This window comes from Lissotriton helveticus, chromosome 7, assembly GCF_964261635.1.
Source record: "Lissotriton helveticus chromosome 7, aLisHel1.1, whole genome shotgun sequence".
Taxonomy (NCBI): domain Eukaryota; kingdom Metazoa; phylum Chordata; class Amphibia; order Caudata; family Salamandridae; genus Lissotriton; species Lissotriton helveticus.
In genome coordinates this window covers 32516609-32534833 of record NC_136068.1, presented here as the reverse complement: position 1 = coordinate 32534833, position 18225 = coordinate 32516609, and the positions used below count along the sequence as shown (strand labels likewise).

Below are 18225 nucleotides of genomic sequence, written 5' to 3'. Positions count from 1 at the left end.
GCAAGAGTGTAGTGCTGGAGAGACCCTGGGAATGTGCAGGCTGGAGAGGCCAGTGGTTTCTATCTGCTGCCCAATCTGTACTTGTCTGTGTCACTTTCAAGCTCTTCACCCACGCACACAAGGCACTCCACAACACCAGTCCAACATACCTCAGACGACTCAGCTTCTACACCCCCAATTGCAAACTCCGCTCCGCCGACCTCGCCCTTGCCACAGTCCCCCGCATCGTTCTCCCACCTCGCCGCCAAGACCTGGAACACCCTCCCCATCCACCGCCGTCTTACTCAAGACCTGCTAACCTTCAGAAAACTCCTCAAGACCTGGCTATTCGAGCAGTAGCAGCACCCCCCTCCCTCCCCCAGCACCTTGAGACCCTCACGGGTAAGTAGTGCGCTCTACAAATGTTCTGATTGATTGATCGAGGCACTTACCACGATATGGATGGGAGGTAATCCACGTAGCATGGAGTCAGGGGCGAGCAGTGGCGACATGAAGGGGTTCTTGACAATAGGCGATGTCTGCAGTGTCATGGTAGCTATTCCATTGGTGGAACGCAGGGGTTGGAAGCCCTCCGGAAAGTCCAAGGCTCCTGTGTCCTCAAAGCTCTCTGTGGATGGAAAGGCCTCAGTCTCCGTCTCCTCGTTCAGGAAGAAGCTGACATCTTTGTGCCCTGATTTGGTCGAAGGCCCCTGCTTGCTAGGACCCCCTGTCGCAGAATTTAGTAGGTGTCCAGCCTCTGCCTTCTCAGCACCACTCTGAGCTGAACTTCTTGTTGTGCTGGCGTGAGAGCTCAGGTCCTGGTAAGTTTTGCTCTTCAGGGATCCTTTGGTGCGCAGGAAGGAGTCGTCGTTAAAGGCTGCTTCGGATACGCTTTTTCTCACTGTGTCTGCTGCATGGGCGAAGGGACGAAGAAAAAGGAGAAAGAGATTGAAGGTCAATTCAAGAGGGGAGAGAAAAAACACAGATTCAAAGCAGAAAGCTCCTAGATATTACCACATTTCCAGGAATTTTACAAGAGGGAGATTCTAGTACCCAGGGCAAAGTGGTGACAGTGAGGTATCACCACTGGCCACAACCTCAAGAATATTGTGCTTTTTAATTAACGCCCTATGACTCTTGAGGAGGAAGACCCACTACCTCCCCATTACCACATCTGCACCTACATCTTCATCTGTCTGAATGCTGAGATCATGTACATGCAACATTTGCCCCACAATCACAGATAAAGGTTGGCTCCACTTGAAAACAATTGCTTCACAGAGGGAACGGGGTACAGCAGAGGAGGGGTTGCATTCTACAAAAGAGAAAGGCTGTGGAAGGAATGCCCTCACTGGCAGCCAGTGCTGTGGTGCAACCAGGATTGTAGGTAGTCAAGGACAGGTAGGGAAGAACGTGCACAGAGATCAATCATGCACCAGAGCTCACTGTAAGCCAGATGGACAGAGGAAGCAACTTCACATCACAAGGGAAGGAAGCAAACAAACTCAGCAGAAAAACACTTGACTAAACCAAAACTTTCAGCCAAATGCCATCAACCTGAAGCCACTTAGAATCACTGTGCCACCAGCTGTCTGTTGGTGATATACAAACTATGGTATTCTTGGGTATTCCTAATAACTGGCCACAAAGAGTCTGCAAGTTTCGACTACTAAATCAAAAGCCCTAATTTTGGACCACAACGGAGACTTCACCATTTTGGATCACTACCGAGACAGTAATCTCAAAACTCTACAGTACATTTTCTTGAATTGTGACGCAGCCAGCAGTCTTGAATCACTATGCAGTCCACCATCTCCAGTGACCTCACAGTCCACCATCTCCAGTGCCCTCACAGTCCAACATGTCCAGTGCCCTCACAGTCCAACATGTCCAGTGCCCTCACAGTACAACATGTCCAGTGCCTTCACAGTCCAACATCTCCAGTGCCCCACAGTCCACCATCTCCAGTGCCCTCACAGTCCACCATCTCCAGTGCCCTCACAGTCCACCATCTCCAGTGCCCTCACAGTCCACCATCTCCAGTGCCCTCACAGTCCACCATCTCCAGTGCCCTCACAGTCCACCATCTCCAGTGCCCTCACAGTCCACCATCTCCAGTGCCCTCACAGTCCAACATCTCCAGTGCCCTCACAGTCCAACATCTCCAGTGCCCTCACAGTCCAACATCTCAAGTGCCAACTCAGTCCAACATCTCCAGTGCCCTCACAGTACAACATCTCCAGTGCCGTCACAGTCCAACATCTCCAGTGCCTTCACAGTCCAACATCTCCAGTGCCTCCACAGTCCAACATCTCCAGTGCCCTTACAGTCCAACATCTCCACTGCCTTCACAGTCCAAAATCTCCAGTGTCCTCACAGTCCAAAATCTCCAGTGCCTTCACAGTCCAACATCTCCAGTGCCTTCACAGTCCAACATCTCCAGTGCCTTCACAGTCCAACATCTCCAGTGCCTTCACAGTCCAACATCTCCAGGGCCCTCACAGTCCAACATCTCCAGTGCCCTCACAGTCCAACATCTCCAGTGCCCTCACAGTCCAACATCTCCAGTGCCCTCGCAGTCCAACATCTCCAGTGCCCTCACAGTCCAACATCTCCAGTGTCCTCACAGTCCAACATCTCCAGTGTCCTCACAGTCCAAAATCTCCAGTGCCCTCACGGTCCAACATCTCCAGTGCCTTCACAGTCCAACATCTCCAGTGCCTCCAGTGCCTTCACAGTCCAACATCTCCAGTGCCTTCACAGTCCAACATCTCCAGGGCCTTCACAGTCCAACATCTCCAGTGCCCTCACAGTACAACATCTCCAATGCCCTCACAGTCCAACATCTCCAGTGCCTTCACAGTCCAACATCTCCAGTGCCTTCACAGTCCAACATCTCCAGTGCCCTCACAGTCCAACATCTCCAGTGCCTTCGCAGTACAACATCTCCTGTGCCCTCACAGTCCAACATCTCCAGTGCCTTCACAGTACAACATCTCCAGTGTCCTCACAGTCCAACATCTCCAGGGCCCTCACAGTCCAACATCTCCAGTGCCCTCACAGTCCAACATCTCCAGTGCCCTCACAGTCCAACATCTCCAGTGCCCTCACAGTCCAACATCTCCAGTGCCCTCACAGTCCAACATCTCCAGTGCCCTCACAGTCCAACATCTCCAGTGCCCTCACAGTCCAACATCTCCAGTGTCCTCACAGTCCAAAATCTCCAATGTCCTCAGTCCAAAATCTCCAGTGCCCTCACAGTCCAACATCTCCAGTGCCTTCACAGTCCAACATCTCCAGTGCCTTCACAGTCCAACAGCTCCAGTGCCTTCACAGTCCAACATCTCCAGTGCCCTCACCGTCCAACATCTCCAGGGACTTCACAGTCCAACATCTCCAGGGCCTTCGCAGTCCAACATCTCCAGGGCCTACACAGTCCAACATCTCCAGTGCCGTCACAGTCCAACATCTCCAGTGCATTCACAGTCCAACATCTCCAGTGCCGTCACAGTCCAACATCTCCAGTGTCTTCACAGTCCAACATCTCCAGGGCCCTCACAGTCCAACATCTCCAGTGCCCTCACAGTCCAACATCTCCAGTGCCCTCACAGTCCAACATCTCCAGGGCCCTCACAGTCCAACATCTCCAGTGCCCTCACAGTCCAACATCTCCAGGGCCCTCACAGTCCAACATCTCCAGTGCCCTCACAGTCCAACATCTCCAGTGCCCTCACAGTCCAACATCTCCAGTGCCCTCACAGTCCAACATCTCCAGTGCCCTCACAGTCCAACATCTCCAGTGTCCTCACAGTCCAAAATCTCCAATGTCCTCAGTCCAAAATCTCCGGTGCCCTCACAGTCCAACATCTCCAGTGCCTTCACAGTCCAACATCTCCAGTGCCTTCACAGTCCAACAGCTCCAGTGCCTTCACAGTCCAACATCTCCAGTGCCCTCACCGTCCAACATCTCCAGGGACTTCACAGTCCAGCATCTCCAGTGCCCTCACCGTCCAACATCTCCAGGGCCTTCACAGTCCAACATCTCCAGTGCCCTCACAGTCCAACATCTCCAGTGCCCTCACCGTCCAACATCTCCAGTGCCCTCACCGTCCAACATCTCCAGGGCCTTCACAGTCCAACATCTCCAGGGCCTTCACAGTCCAACATCTCCAGTGCCGTCACAGTCCAACATCTTGGATGCACAAACAGTGGACCATCTTAGGTCTCTTATCCTTTTGCAAAGGATCCTGCATTAGAGCTTGAGAGTTGGCTACCTTCAAAATATTACTAAAATGTAAGTGCTCTTATGTTTCAGCTATCTTTATAGGGACATTCTATCCAGCTCCTAAGGTTATCATTCTTGACATTTGAGTTTCTAGTTCTCTTAATGAGAAGGCAAGTCATTCTACAGATTCATAATTGGTCTATTTTCTGTGTTAAACCTATTCTTTAACAGGTCTCATAAGTTCTGGTATATCTGTTGCCACAAGTCCACTGGCATTTTCTAGTGATCAATTATTTTGTCAAGTACAGTAATTTAACCCTTATCAATGTCTCGCGCTGCCAGATTCAATATGGCAGCGGGGTCACGTGTTTTTCTATCTGACTGTTGCTGAACAGGACCTTTCCATGCAGGGTTAGAGCTCAGACAGAGAGAGGTCCTACCAGACGCCAGTGGTTTAGAGAGGCCAGACCTTCCCATGCTCAGCACACACATCAGAAGGGCCAACGGTCGCCTGAGGCACTCCCACAGACGGGAGCCCGCTGCAGAGACAAGACTGAGGCTGAGACAGGAAATGCAACATGGAGGGGGAAGGGTCATGGATGAGGTGGATGGAGGTGTCAGAAGAGAAGGGCGGAAGCCCAAGGAAGTCACAGGAACAAAGTAGGGAGATCTAGCTAAACAGGGAAGGAAGGGAGATAGGTGCAGAGGTGGGAATGGAATGCAACAGATTCAAGAAATGAGAAAGAGGAGCTGGCATGGCAGTCCAAGGCTTACCTGTACCTTTCCCGCCCTCCAGGAAGGAGCTGAGCCAGGCAGAAGCACTTGATCGAATATCTCTGAAAAAGAGCGCAGTGTCTCGCTTTACGAGGCTCACAGTATTGAGTTTCTCCTCGCTCGCATCATCGGAGTGTATGGGATCCGTACCTAGGCAGCAAAAAGGGAGTAACAAAGCTTAGTGCTATCAGACATGTAATCGAAGGCTCTCACACTACATGCAATGAACAAGTTGCTTCCCATTGGTACTGCTTTTTCTTGTGGATACTCTATCTAGCAGCAGCTTTCCCACCTTTAGAGTACCCTAGGTACCAGACTGGATCCGGAGAATTTCACCTGTGTGCCCACATGCCTTTAGGTGGCACATATAAGAGCCATCCCTGTACGCTGATGCCAGCTTCTTGTCTTTTCCCTTTGAGTACCCTCAGACACAGAGTGAAAAGCAATTGTTGGCGACAGTGTACTGTTTGATAACTTAGGGCCTCTTTAGATAACAGAGACCGCTCTATAGAATAAGGAGGTGGGAGGAGAGTGAGGAATCTTCGGTTGGTTAGAGCATCCAGTGGAAAGAGTTTTACTGAAAGTATATTACTTGTTCGTTCGATGAACACTACTAACACCTCTTAGACGTGGAGGGTCTGTGGAGTGGGCTCAGATCAAAATGTCTGAAAGCCAAGCAGGTGAAGTGTCCTTCCAGTTAGATCCGGCTGTCAAGGCACTAATGCTTTGTAAATGTATGTACAGTTGTCCATTTTGCTGCCTGGCAGATGTGGAGGAAGGCCATTTCTCCTGCCAGTGCAATCATAGATGCGTTGGCCCTGTTGGAATGGATTTTAAGACCCTGAGGGGGCTGTGTCTAGGCCAGTGTATAGCATACCTTCAAACATCAAAATACAACGCAGAGGAGAAGCACTCTGTGTATGGCAGTGTAGAATGCAAATATTTGTATTATCGTAAATGTATGTGAGAACAATTTGTAAAATATCTAAATCAAAGAGAATAACTTATTTAGCAACCAGCCAGCATTCCGAGGGGAAATCTTCCACAAAGTGGACACACAGACTATGTTCATTATTCCAACTTGCAAACTAATAGACAAATTGGCAAAATATTAATCTTCCAATTGCTTCTCTATGAGACAGACAGCCAAGCAAAACGTACAGGTTAGAGTTGCTACAGCAACAGCAGAAACATATGATGTTTCCAGGTAACTGGAAAATTTAATTCTCAAAATATAATTTATGCTTCACATTTTAGTTAGATTTAAACATTCTTGGCTTATTCACGGGCAGACAATACTTTCCAAAACAGTTTCAGCTTGGTTTGCGAACCATTCCCAAATGATTTGGAAATATTGCAGTTTGGTGTGGAGGGAGAAGAGACGTGGGTGTTTGCTAAAAGTAAACATTAAACTTTTATAGTCTCACGTTGGTTAAAATTTAGCCAATTTCCATATAGCATCTAAACGTTATCCTGTTAAATTCAGCACAAACGAAATTTATACCAAGAGAAGTTGGGCTTAATCTAACCCTGATTTATAAAATGCTTGTAATGGTGTCTGACTGTCTAGGTTTGTTACACTCTATGTTGGAGCAAAAAATAAAAGAAGTCGCCGATATTGCTGTAGCCTAGCTCTTAACATTAAGAAGCATTAGCATTTCTGGTGGCCTCTCTTTCAACTATCATAATCACAACATCTTTTAAAACAAGCATTTGCAATGCAATAGGTCTCGCATTTGTGAGAGTTAGAGCTAATGGCGGTGTAGATGGCAATGTCTTTTATCCATGTGTTTTGGTTTGGAGTGGAGTGGATGCATGTAGTGTGGAATGGAATTATGTAGTTTGAATTGGAATTGTTAGTTGTGGAATTGTGTGGAGAGGTTCTTTTTAGTGGAATTATGTGGCATGATGTGCAGTGGAATTTTGCCAGACCCAAGAAATTATTGCTGTGTTCATACAATGCATGAATGAGCTAGATACATGTGTGATGACAGGGTGCTTTTCAGATGCATCCAAATAGGCAGTAGAAAGAAGTGATACTAAAATAGCCAAGATGTGTTCCTCAATTTCCCAAGCCAACAACTGGATGTTCCTAATACAAGGATGCCAGAAGCTGAAAGAGGGAGAATCAAAGCCCCTTGGAATATGTTTAGAAGTTGAGATATCTCATGTGTTTTGCAGCAGAATTGAATTGGGTTTCTTTGAGTTATTAAGTGTTGCTGAAATAATATAAACCCTCATAAAATTGATGTCTTGTGTTATGTCCTTTGTATGCAGCCAAGTTCACTGTTTATCAAAGGAGTGATATATAAGCTTCGCTCTTTTCACGGACATTCCTGTGAAAGTGGGGGAAAAAGACTGCATGACATTGTGTAGAACTGAAAAAGCAGCCACTTCAACACAAAACAGTCCAGGATTCAATTAGCAACTATGTATGTCCCTTGCAATGATTTACTGGCAACGTCAGCAATAGCTAAATCATTTGCAAATTCATCAAGTGAAGTTTATTTTAGAAGCTGAGATACTAGCGCGGGGTGGTGGGAGGTGGGGTGTTCTGGGCACAGGAACTGGGAGGGGACTGCAGAGTGAAACAAAATGTACCCGCGAGATTATTCAAACAATGACCTCACTGGAGAAAAGTTCAAGCGGGAGTAGAAACAAGGGAGGAAATGAACTGGCAGCCGGGGGAGAGCTCCTACCCACAGGGACATTCTGTCCCACCAGAGTCCCAATTTTTTTCAGGATCCTGTGTCTTTAGTTTGGTAGCCGTGCTCTGTAAGCATCAGGTTTGATACTGTTTACTACAGAATAGTCCAGCAACATTGAGCACTTAAACAAAATCTGAAGCAGACATCCTAAGCATCCCGGTGTTGATTTACTGAAATGTATAAACCTATTTTCCAGACATCGTGGTATACTCTACACAAATCATCTTTTTCTTCATGTTCATCTGATATAATGTACTAAAGTTAGATTAACAAATCTGTTGGTTAATGTATTGCATACGACTGAGGGATGATTGTACTGCAGTTTATATTTAGAAGGAAATCAGCCGATTTCCCAAAGTTAGTGCCTTTGTTGTAAATAGCGCAATAGGAAGTAGCCAATACTGTTCTATACATGTTTGGAAAATCGTACAGAAAAAAAAACCAGCCGCCCGGCCGGACAGCCAATTGCATCGCGGCCCGGCCGGAAGTCCCGCCTCCTCGAGCACCCGAGAAAGGAGAGGAAAAGTCTTCCCGCGGCCCGGGGCTGCCGTGAGCTGCGGAGTGCCCTGGAGCCGCCTGCGCAGAGGAGTAGCTTTTGTCCCGCGGCCCCAGAGAAGAGCTGCAGAGCCGAGGAGTCACACCGGGAGCAAAGAGAAGTGCTGCGGAAAGAGCCCCGAGGAGCGGGAGCTCTCGTGTAGCCCCCGCAGCAGAGCCCGGTGCCGGTGAGTGTTGTCAGGTGGGGGGGAGAGCTGCGGCGGGGGCGGGGGAGGGGGGGGAGAGCTGCGGCGGGGGCGGGGGAGGGGGGGAGAGCTGCGGCGGGGGCGGGGGAGGGGGGGAGATGTCTGTATGTATGCGGCGGCCGGGGGCGCTTCTGTGTATGCGGCAGGGCGGGGGGAATGTCTCTGTATGTGTACGTGCGTGTGCACATTAGATGCAGGCAAAGCGCGCTCACGAGGTCAAAAGGCACTCCACATGAACAAACAGACCCATTGACGCGTGCACTTTGAAAGTGAAACTGACTAAAGCAAGCGCCCGGCCCACGTTAAAAAAAAAAACCACACACGCATTAGATGCAGTCAAGGCGCGCTCACGAGGTCTAATCTCCAGCAGAAGAAATTCGAAACAGTCTGCTGTCCACATTCCCCGACATTCCCCAGAAAGCGGCAACATAAGTTGTCTCCCTAGACAGCAAAAGCTTCGCTTTTGCTTTCGTCTAGGCGAGACCTAAAAAGGCTGCAGATGTCCGGAGTGGCGGTAAGTGGGCCTTAGTTGTAGGGAGGCGGGGGAGAAGGCCTTGGTGCGCTTCTGTGTGTGAGTGTGTGTGTGTGTGCGCACGCATGTGTGTGTGTGTATGTGTGAGACGGCGGAGGGGGTGTCTGTATGTGTGCGTGCGTAAGCAGGGGGAGGTGCGCCTGTGTATGTTTGCGCTTCCCAGGAGACAATAGATGGCCACAGCGAGCGCTTTCGCGCGGTAAACGCCACGAGACCTAATTTCCCGTCTAGTTTTAAAATCTGACTTGATGGGGAAGTCAGATTTTTGAAAACATAAGTGGAATAGTAAGAGTGTAAAAATGTACCTTACTTAGGCTGCTTGAGCCATAAATTGCTTGAGTCAGAAGTTGCTTAAAACCAGTTCTGCCACTCACATCTTTGGCTGAGAGAGATGATGACTGGCTCAGAGCACAATCACTTGCCTCTGGCCACGAGAAAGGCCATCGGTGTTAATTGCTGATAATCACCAGGAATATTTTCTACCAAGGAGTGCACAGGTGCAGTTTGCAAAACAAAAGGCAGCTTTAGCACTACCTCTCTTGACTAGGAGATGTCAGGGAGATGTTCTTCTATTAATTCCTAGTACACTTCTTGACTGGCCAGATCCCAGTCACAGTAGGAGGTAAACCCCCACCTCTCAAGCTGCAATCTACATGTTTGGCTAGTACATGGGATGTACGACGTTACAACGCATGCTTTTACAACACATGCTATTACGACGCAATTTTTACAATGCAAGTCGTTACAACGACTTGCGCTGGGGGGCGCTGGATAGTGAATAGGTTAAGTTACTATTCCAACTCCAGTCCCCGTGGATAGTAGGGAAGGTGTTGGATAGTAATTAATCTATTCCCTATCCTAGAGCGCCCCCCAGCGCAATGCGTTGTAATAACTTGCGTTGTAAAAGTTGCGTCGTAATGGTTGTGCGTTGTAAAAGTTTCATTGTAAAGGATGTTTTCCAGTACATGACTTACAATATCCAGTGATTGGGGTACAATTCCTCTAATCACTGGCAACTGCACAGGATAAATCTGGCACCTACACCATCACCTCCTCAGAACATTCCTGGGCATGGGAAGACTCAATTTGAAGAACATGGCCCTGCTGGAATAAGAATCCTGCCTTCCGGCTCCTGTTAGAAGAGAACTCACACAAGGACTCAAGGATCACTGAACCATGCTGTCACCCAGGGAAAGGAACTGCTTCAAATTTCAAGGGGTTGTCCTTCTGTTTACTTGCTTCAGGGACAGCAGAAGGACTCTTGATTCCAAGATGGTCCAGCTGACTAAAGAGTAATAGACACTGCAGAAGATCTGGCTTGTGAGAGACATGGTGCACCAAATCTTGCCCTGAGCAGGAAAGGATTTTCCGGCCCGAGCAGAAGAATTTTCCTCGGCAGTTGGAGACTACGTCTGAAGGTAAAATGTTTTCCTGGGACAGCCAGCTTTGTTAATCCGACCTCCACGCCATTAGAGTCCGTGTAAAATTGTCACTGCGAACTGTTATTTCATAGTTCTTGAATTTTTCGAGGCACTTTGTCTTAAAAACGTTATAAATTTATAGGTACGGCCACCCTTAACCTATACCAATGCTCGTCTATTTGCTCAATACATTTTTCTATTATTTTACAAAATTGGTTTTAGAATTCTGTTGTGTTCTTTACTATAACATTGTTGTTACTGCTTGAGCTTAGTATGCAGTTGTCTGATGATGGCGAGTGTTTGACCCTTAACAACCAGGGGCTGACAGATCCTCTCAGAACTATATTTTGACCTTACCAGAGTGGATTCATTTAATTGGTAGTGGGAACCTTTCCGAAATTTATAACCCCCATTCTGAGACCACACATATACGTATGTCAGTCAACGGGCACCCCTACCAAACTGAGGAAATATATCAGCAGTTTGGTGCAGTCCTACAGCCTTACAAAAACGCTAGTGACTTCTTAAAGTGACATCCCTGCTCTAGTCCCATCAACCCTTTCTGCAATGGAACCATTCAGAAAGTGACACCCCAGGCAACCAAAAGGTGACGTGCTGCGATGCTAATGGTAAATTATGCCTACTGGATGCCCAATTAACAATAACCTAATGGAAACGCCAGCCCATTTCCAGGAAGAAAAGGTACATACTCAAACAGACTTGGCAGCTAAAAATAGTGATTTCAAGCCAGCGCTTCAAGGACTCTTTATTTTGCAGGAACCTGATGTGAACGTGGCTTTTGTTTGCATTCTCCATGTTGTATATTTGATTTAATATGCGCAAGAAACACAGTTCATAAGCACAGCTCTACAGGATGTCTGTTAGCCTGCACAATTCAAGGCAATTCCTACACGTCTCTTCCCAGTTGTACTATGTTGACGAAGAAAGTAAAACGTGTGAGATTCCTTCCATTCGTGCATTGTTTGCCAAGTCAGGACACATCGCCGGTGCTTGAATCTTTCAAATCATGTCAAGCAAGATAATTGTACGTAACTCTGCTCATTATCTGGCACCTGCAAACTAAAAATGCATAGAGGTGCTGTCTACATTTTTTTCCAATGGTGTGACCTCACCTGCGATGAAACACGTGTCGGCTGATATTTGGAACAAATAAACAGAAGTGCGACTTCAAGAAAAGACTTTCCTAATTGTCGCACAGTCGACGGAATGATCTGTGATTTTCTCAAAGAGTTTCTTAACCTGCTTAAAGAATGATGCATACATTATTTGTCTTATAGTAAATTTACACTGTTGTTACATAGCTCTCTTTAACTTGTTTTAGTGCAGAGGCAACAGAGTTTGTTTTTGTCCAGTAGACTACCTTGCTAGTCCACGCTGAGCGGTTCAGAGGTATTTTCCGCTCGCCTCATTGCCCAACTGATTACTATCATTTGTTACTACTCATGCGGATTACAGGATAGGGCGCCCAGCAATTTTGGAACAATCTATAAAACCTCATAGTCGTATATCGGTGTGACCTCAAGGTCCCTGATGTATCGAAACCCCCATAAAAAGAAAGAAAAATGATTTATCCCAGGTAACCAAAAGTAAAGGTTACCCAAATAAAAAGTTATTTGAAACCATTGCGCTATTAAACCTTTAGCATTGTAGTCAGAGATACTGAAACTATGCAGCAGTGGAGGGCCAAAGTATGCAGCAGTATTGTGTAAATTATGCAGAAAGAAAAGGCAAATTGTGCTGCATAATGGGACGCACTTGCTGATAGTATTACATCATTATTTTGTCAGTTTTACATTTGTTAACACTGTCTGGGCAATGTGTGCACCTCATTAGTAGCAGTTTAACACCAAAACACAGAAAAAGCAACAGTCACCAGTCAATTTTTGCAAAGGTCCTGCCACTACGCAGCAACATGCGTTGCTGAGTATTTAGTAACATTTGAACATTTGGGCTAGAAACAAAATGTGTTTTGCTAAAATCTGCCGATTATGCATCAGATGATGGATTATGTGGCAAATGAGGTAAAAACTAAAATTTTACACAAAAAAATACTCGGCCGCACAATCACCTACATCCAGTGGCCCTGATTATCGTGCAAAGGTCTAGGTTCATGCTATCACCATTGTGCAGCATGACGTGGAGGGAAAACACTGCTTACTGCTTCCCTGGTCAATGTTATCAGCATTTTTCAAAAGAAAACAATTGCTAATACAAAACTCATTCAATATGATTTAATATCACACTAAGCGCCTTCCTATGCTACACCCCTATTATGTTATTACCCCTCCCCACACTCAATTAAAAAAAAAATACTACTCTCCGCAGCGCACACGAAGTTTTACAATTATATTCCTATGGAAGAGAGGTCACCAATATTAAATGAAATATTCGAAATAATTGCAAGACTGACTGGCCAGCAGCAGGCCCAACGCTCGAAGGGTTGCACTTACCCGTCGTCCGACGCGGACCGATGTCGCAGAGATTTCAAACAGTCCCTAACAACTCGCATCATTTTTGCGGCTCATTTCGCCCATACCTCACTTACGTCCTGTACTAACGAGTTGGCTGATAGAGAGAATGGTAAACCCTTATCATGCAGCCAGCCCTTCGCCGCTAGAACACCACTGGCGATTCCAGAGAAGACAAACAGCTGCACGAGTCGCAGGCGTCACGGTCTCGCGCATTCCCAGGTGCAATTATCAACGTGGTAAGCAAAAAAACTCAAGTTCATCGTATTAGGAAACCACTTCAAAAAATAGCAGTTTGAAAAAAATACATTGGATTCCTAGAGAGGAAGGATTTCGGATCCGTCTTAGATTTATCTGTTACTTGAAATGCCTCCTTCGATGCAGAGGTAACACAATTAGTCGCATGAAATAAATTCGACAGAGCAGGTGGACAGCTCGGCAGAACTGCGCGTCACTAGCGAAAATCCCCCGCTAACGAAACTGAAACTTACCGCGCATGGCAGTCGGATTCCGACGCGCGCAACCCTATCCCAAGGCGCGCGTCGGAATCCAACTCTGCCATGCTTCTTAATGGTGCGCGTGGCCAGCTCTGGTCTCCCCTCTCTCGTTGTTGGCTGAGCCGACAGCTATAGTCCTCTCTGCGAGAGCGCGCTTTCGCGCGCTGTTCGCAGCGAGCCCTAAAAAACGAATGTATGTCTGTCTGCCTGTCTGTTTGTCCTTTATGCATTACTACACCATTCATCCGATCGCCATGAAACTTTGGGAAATTGTTGAGTACACTCCCGCGAAGGTTTCTGGCATACATTTTTTTAAAATTTGGCCCCCCAGGGCCCTCATAATCTTTCGAATACTGATGTACGCACCAGACGAAAAAACAACAAATCGTGTATCCACAAGCACTCAAATAAATAAATAGAATTAAAACACCATTCATCCGATCGTCATGAAACTTTGGGAAGTTGTTGAGTACACTCACGCAAAGGTTTCTGGCATAAAATTTTTTTAAATATCGGCCCCCCAGGGCCCTCGTAATCTTTCGAATACTGATGTACGCACGAGACGGAAAAACAAAAAATCAAGTATCCACAAGCACTCGCATAAATAAATAGAATTAAAACGACACTTTGAAATATTTTCCATATTAAAATGAATAAGTTTCAATAAAAATGACACAATGTAAATTGAATGTTATCATAACGAGTTTCCTTGAATTTCCTTTCTTCGGAGATCACAGCAACGTGTGACGGGTAAGCTAGTATATTTATATATATTATCTACTGGCGATAGCCAGTAGGTATATATAGTTAGGATTGGCTACCATAGGAAATCCGCAACATTCTATTGGGAATAACTTTGGCGCCGGTTGAGGAATTTGCATGTAATTTTCCAAAATTTTGGCCAGCTCCGCTGCGCTCCTTCCCTGAAAGTTTCGGGGGGATTCGTGAAGTGGGGGCTGAGAAAAAAGGGGGGTCCCAAAACGTGTTTTCCCCATGTTAATTTCCATAGGACGTTCTGACAAGTCTAAAGCCCGAACCGCTGAACGGAATTACACCAAACTTGGCAAAATTGTAGGGACTGGTACGCAGAAGTGCCTTTGCTATATTTGCTCCAGTGGTTTTTATGAAAATTAACTTCAAAAACACATATATCTGGGCGGAGCCTAACCACACATCTGATCTGATTGGCTGTCAGCACTTCATCCAAGAAGTGTTGGCAGCCATCTTGGGACCAATATACATGATAGCACCTCATTAAAAAGCATTGTAGTTAATAGAGGGTTTTAGGACTTTAGTTACATTATAAATCATTTGTTGATGGTACCATACTCCTTGTAGGAATTGTGGTGTGTTCTAAGCTGATTTTACCATGGGAAAAAGCCTTCTGCTGGGATATCATGAATCATGTTTGAAAGAAAACTATTATCTCATGCTTTTCCCACAGTGGTTTGGAAGGGGATCTATAAGCTAAACTGAAAGCACATTTTCTGTAAATTCACATTATCTTTCTCAGTCATGTGAGAATTAAGTCTGACATTCTCAGTAAAACATGTACATCCAACAAGGACAGAGACTGTCAGTTGATTCCTTTGTGTTCTACTGCAGCCTCCTAGAGTGTTCTAAAGAACAACTAGAGCGCTAACAGTCCTACTTATTACAAAGGTATGGCACACCTGAAGCCGTCTTGATTGGAATAAAGTGGTAACTCTTAAAACATTTAATTTAAAAAGGAACAAAATGAGGGGGTATATTTTGCCATAGAAAGTATGATTAGTGCTGCAGAAAGAAAAATTAGGGCGCATTTTGAGTGACTTCTCAAATCCTCTTCAATTTCATTAAAAAATTCTGACATGCAGTCTCCCAAGATGGCCACCAGAGACAAAAGAGCCCAAATGTAGCCCAAATATCACCAGATGTAGCCCAAGTATAGCCCAATGACAGAATGTCCCAGAGTTTTCTAAAGAACAACTAGAGCGCTAACAGTCTTACTTATGACAAAAGTATGGCACACCAGAAGCCATCTTGATTGGAATGAAGTGGTAAGTCTGAAAACATTTAATTTAAAAAGGAACAAAATGAGGGGGTTCATTTTGCCATAGAAAGTATGATTAGTGCTTCAGAAAGAAAAATTAGGGCACATTTTGAGTGACTTCTCAAATCCTCTTCAATTTCATTAAAAAAATTCTGACATGCAGACTGAAACATGCACTTTGAATACCAGCAGCAGACTTCCCTGGTGAGCAGTAGCTTTACTACAGTGATCTAATGAGCAATTAGAGTGCTAACATTCAGAATTTATGGCAAATGTGTGACACATCTGAATGCCTTCTTGATGGAACCAAAGTAAAGAAGCACTGAAAATGCAATAGATCTCGCCCTCGTTTAAGTTAAAGCCATTCTGTTTGTAATGAGGTGGCTTTTTAGCTTTGCTTTTATTAGTGTTTTTTAAACTTTCATGTAAATAACATGCATATGTATGCATATATGTATATGCATGCATGAATTTATATTTGTATATATATAGATATACAGATTATATATGTTTATATATGTATATGCCGAAATAAGACCTTTGGAGGAAAATAAATCTACCTTCTAAACACTATCTACTGCGTGGTGGTCCGTGTATCTGTGGTGGTGGCGATATATACCGGTGAAACAGAGACTGGAAATATATATATATATATATACACACATACATATATAAATGCATATGCATATATATGCATATATATATGTGTGCGTGCAGAGAGAGGGAGAGAGGTAGAGGTGTAGAGGTAGAGAGGTAGAGGTAGAGAGGTAGAGGAAGAGACTAGTAAAGAGAGAAGTAGAGAGAGGTAGAGAGGTAGAGAGTAGAGAGTGAGTAATAGAGAGTAGAGAGTGAGTAGTAGAGAGCAGTAGAGAGAGTAGCAGAGAGTGAGTATTAGAGAGCAGTAGAGTGAATAGTAGAGTGAGTAGTTGAGAGTAGTAGAGAGTAGTAGCGAGTGAGTAATAGAGAGTAGTAGAGTAAGTAGTAAAGTGAGTAGTAGAGAGCAGTAGAGAGTGAGTAGTAGAGAGTAGTAAAGAGTAAGTAGTAGAGAGTAGTAGAGAGTGAGTAGTAGAGTGAGTAGTAGAGAGTAGTAGAGAGTGAGTAGCAGAGAGAGAGAATAGTAGAGAGTAGTAGAGAGTGAGTAGTAGAGAGTAGTAGAGACTAGTAGAGAGAGAGTAGTAGAGAGTGAGCAGTAGAGAGTAGTAGAGAGTGAGCAGTAGAGTGAGTAGTGGAGAGTGAGTAGTAGAGAGTAGTAGAGAGTGAGTAGTAGAGATTAGTAGAGAGTGAGAAGTAGAGAGTAGTAGAGAGTGAGTAGTAAAGAGTGAGTAGTAGAGAGAAAGTAGTAGAGAGTGAGTAGTAGAGAGTAGAGAGTAGTAGAGAGTAGTAGGGAGTGAGTAGTAGGGAGTGAGTAGTAGAGAGAGAGAGTAGTAGAGAGTAGTAAAGTAGTAGAGAATGAGTAGTAGAGAGTGAGTATTAGAGAGTAGTGGAGTAGGAGAGAGTAAGTAGTAGAGAGTAGTGGAGAATATTCCAAAGTTTGGCACAGCACCACTTGCACAATAAGTCCAATCAAATCATATCACTTAGAGTCCTTATTGAAGCGCTGAATCTTGGTGTATATTCAAATGCTTTTATTTTCCTTAAGTTTATGTACCACAGCCAGCCGACACGTTTCGTTCTGTACAACAGAACTTCTTCAGGGCGTTCTTATTTCCTTCAAGTTATGTCGGTATCCTGTTGTCATATAACTAGATATTTCTTCCAAATGTTAGACGAGACGTAAGTACATTCTTATTCAAAGTGACTAGGTATCAATTTTACCCACACAATTCGGGCAGACTTGAGTAATTTATAGCATCCTCAAAGTCAGTCTTTCAAAACTTCCAAAGAATAGGACATGATAATCCAAATCCAAATGTTTCTCAAGAAAAGTAATTTTCAATCGTTCGGAATATCGGCGTTTGGGCAGATGTGACCCAGGGACCCCCAGTATGCAAGGGGAATCTGCAAACGCGCCAGTGGCCTGCGTTGCAGAGAGGTGTAAAAAGGGGCATAGCCTCATTACACCTCTGTGCAATGCAGCCCCCTGGCGCATACTGGAGGTTCCAGGTGGGCTAGTTGGCCCCCAGGGACCCCTAGAATGCAAGGGGAATTAGTTCCCCCTCTTCAAACATGCACAGGGGCTGCGTTGCAGAGAGGTGTGAAAAAGGGTGTGGCCTCATTACACCTCTCTGCAATGCAGCCCCCTGGCGCATACTGGAGGCTCCTGGTGGGCTAGTTGGCCCCCAGGGACCCCCAGTATGCAAGGGGAATTAGTTCACCCTCTGCAAACGCGGCAGGGGGCTGCGTTGCAGAGAGGTGTAAAAAGGGGCGTGGCTTCATTACACCTCTCTGAAATGCAGTCCCCTGGCGCATACTGGAGATTCCTGGTGGGTTTTCAGGTCTTATATAGTTAGGAATTAGCATTAAAAAAAACTTGCAAATTCACTGAAAAAAACAAAGATTTCAGGCCTTATATAGTTAGGAATTAGCATTTAAAAAACCTTTGAAATTCACTGAAAAAACCATAGGTTTCAGGTCTTATATAGTTAGGAATTAGCTTTTAAAAAACCTTTAAAATTCACTCAAAAAACTATAAGTTTTAGGGGTGATATAGTTAGCTGGACATTTCACTCATACAAAACCATTGAAATTGCTCCTATATAGTTAGTTGTACTAATGAATATGCTACTTACCAGTATGCATCTGTTCTTGGCATGTAGGGCTGCTAACATTCATATCTTAGCATTAGATCGCCGCCTAGTGTTGGGTCCGGATGATCGCACATTGTTGTC

At 45.3% G+C, this 18225-nt stretch overlaps 1 protein-coding gene across 5 annotated transcripts in view; it reads right to left on the bottom strand.

The window, feature by feature from the left end:
• LIPE (lipase E, hormone sensitive type) overlaps positions 1 to 18225 on the bottom strand; it is a 288252-nt gene that overhangs the window by 20317 nt on the left and 249710 nt on the right. For all 5 annotated transcript variants that reach the window (XM_078651309.1, XM_078651311.1, XM_078651310.1 and 2 more), the window contains 2 exons: positions 4979 to 5128; positions 432 to 889 (listed from right to left, as the gene is read on the bottom strand). In XM_078651309.1, coding sequence (XP_078507435.1) covers positions 432 to 889; positions 4979 to 5128 — 608 coding nt within the window. The remainder of the gene's footprint in view (positions 1 to 431; positions 890 to 4978; positions 5129 to 18225) is intronic.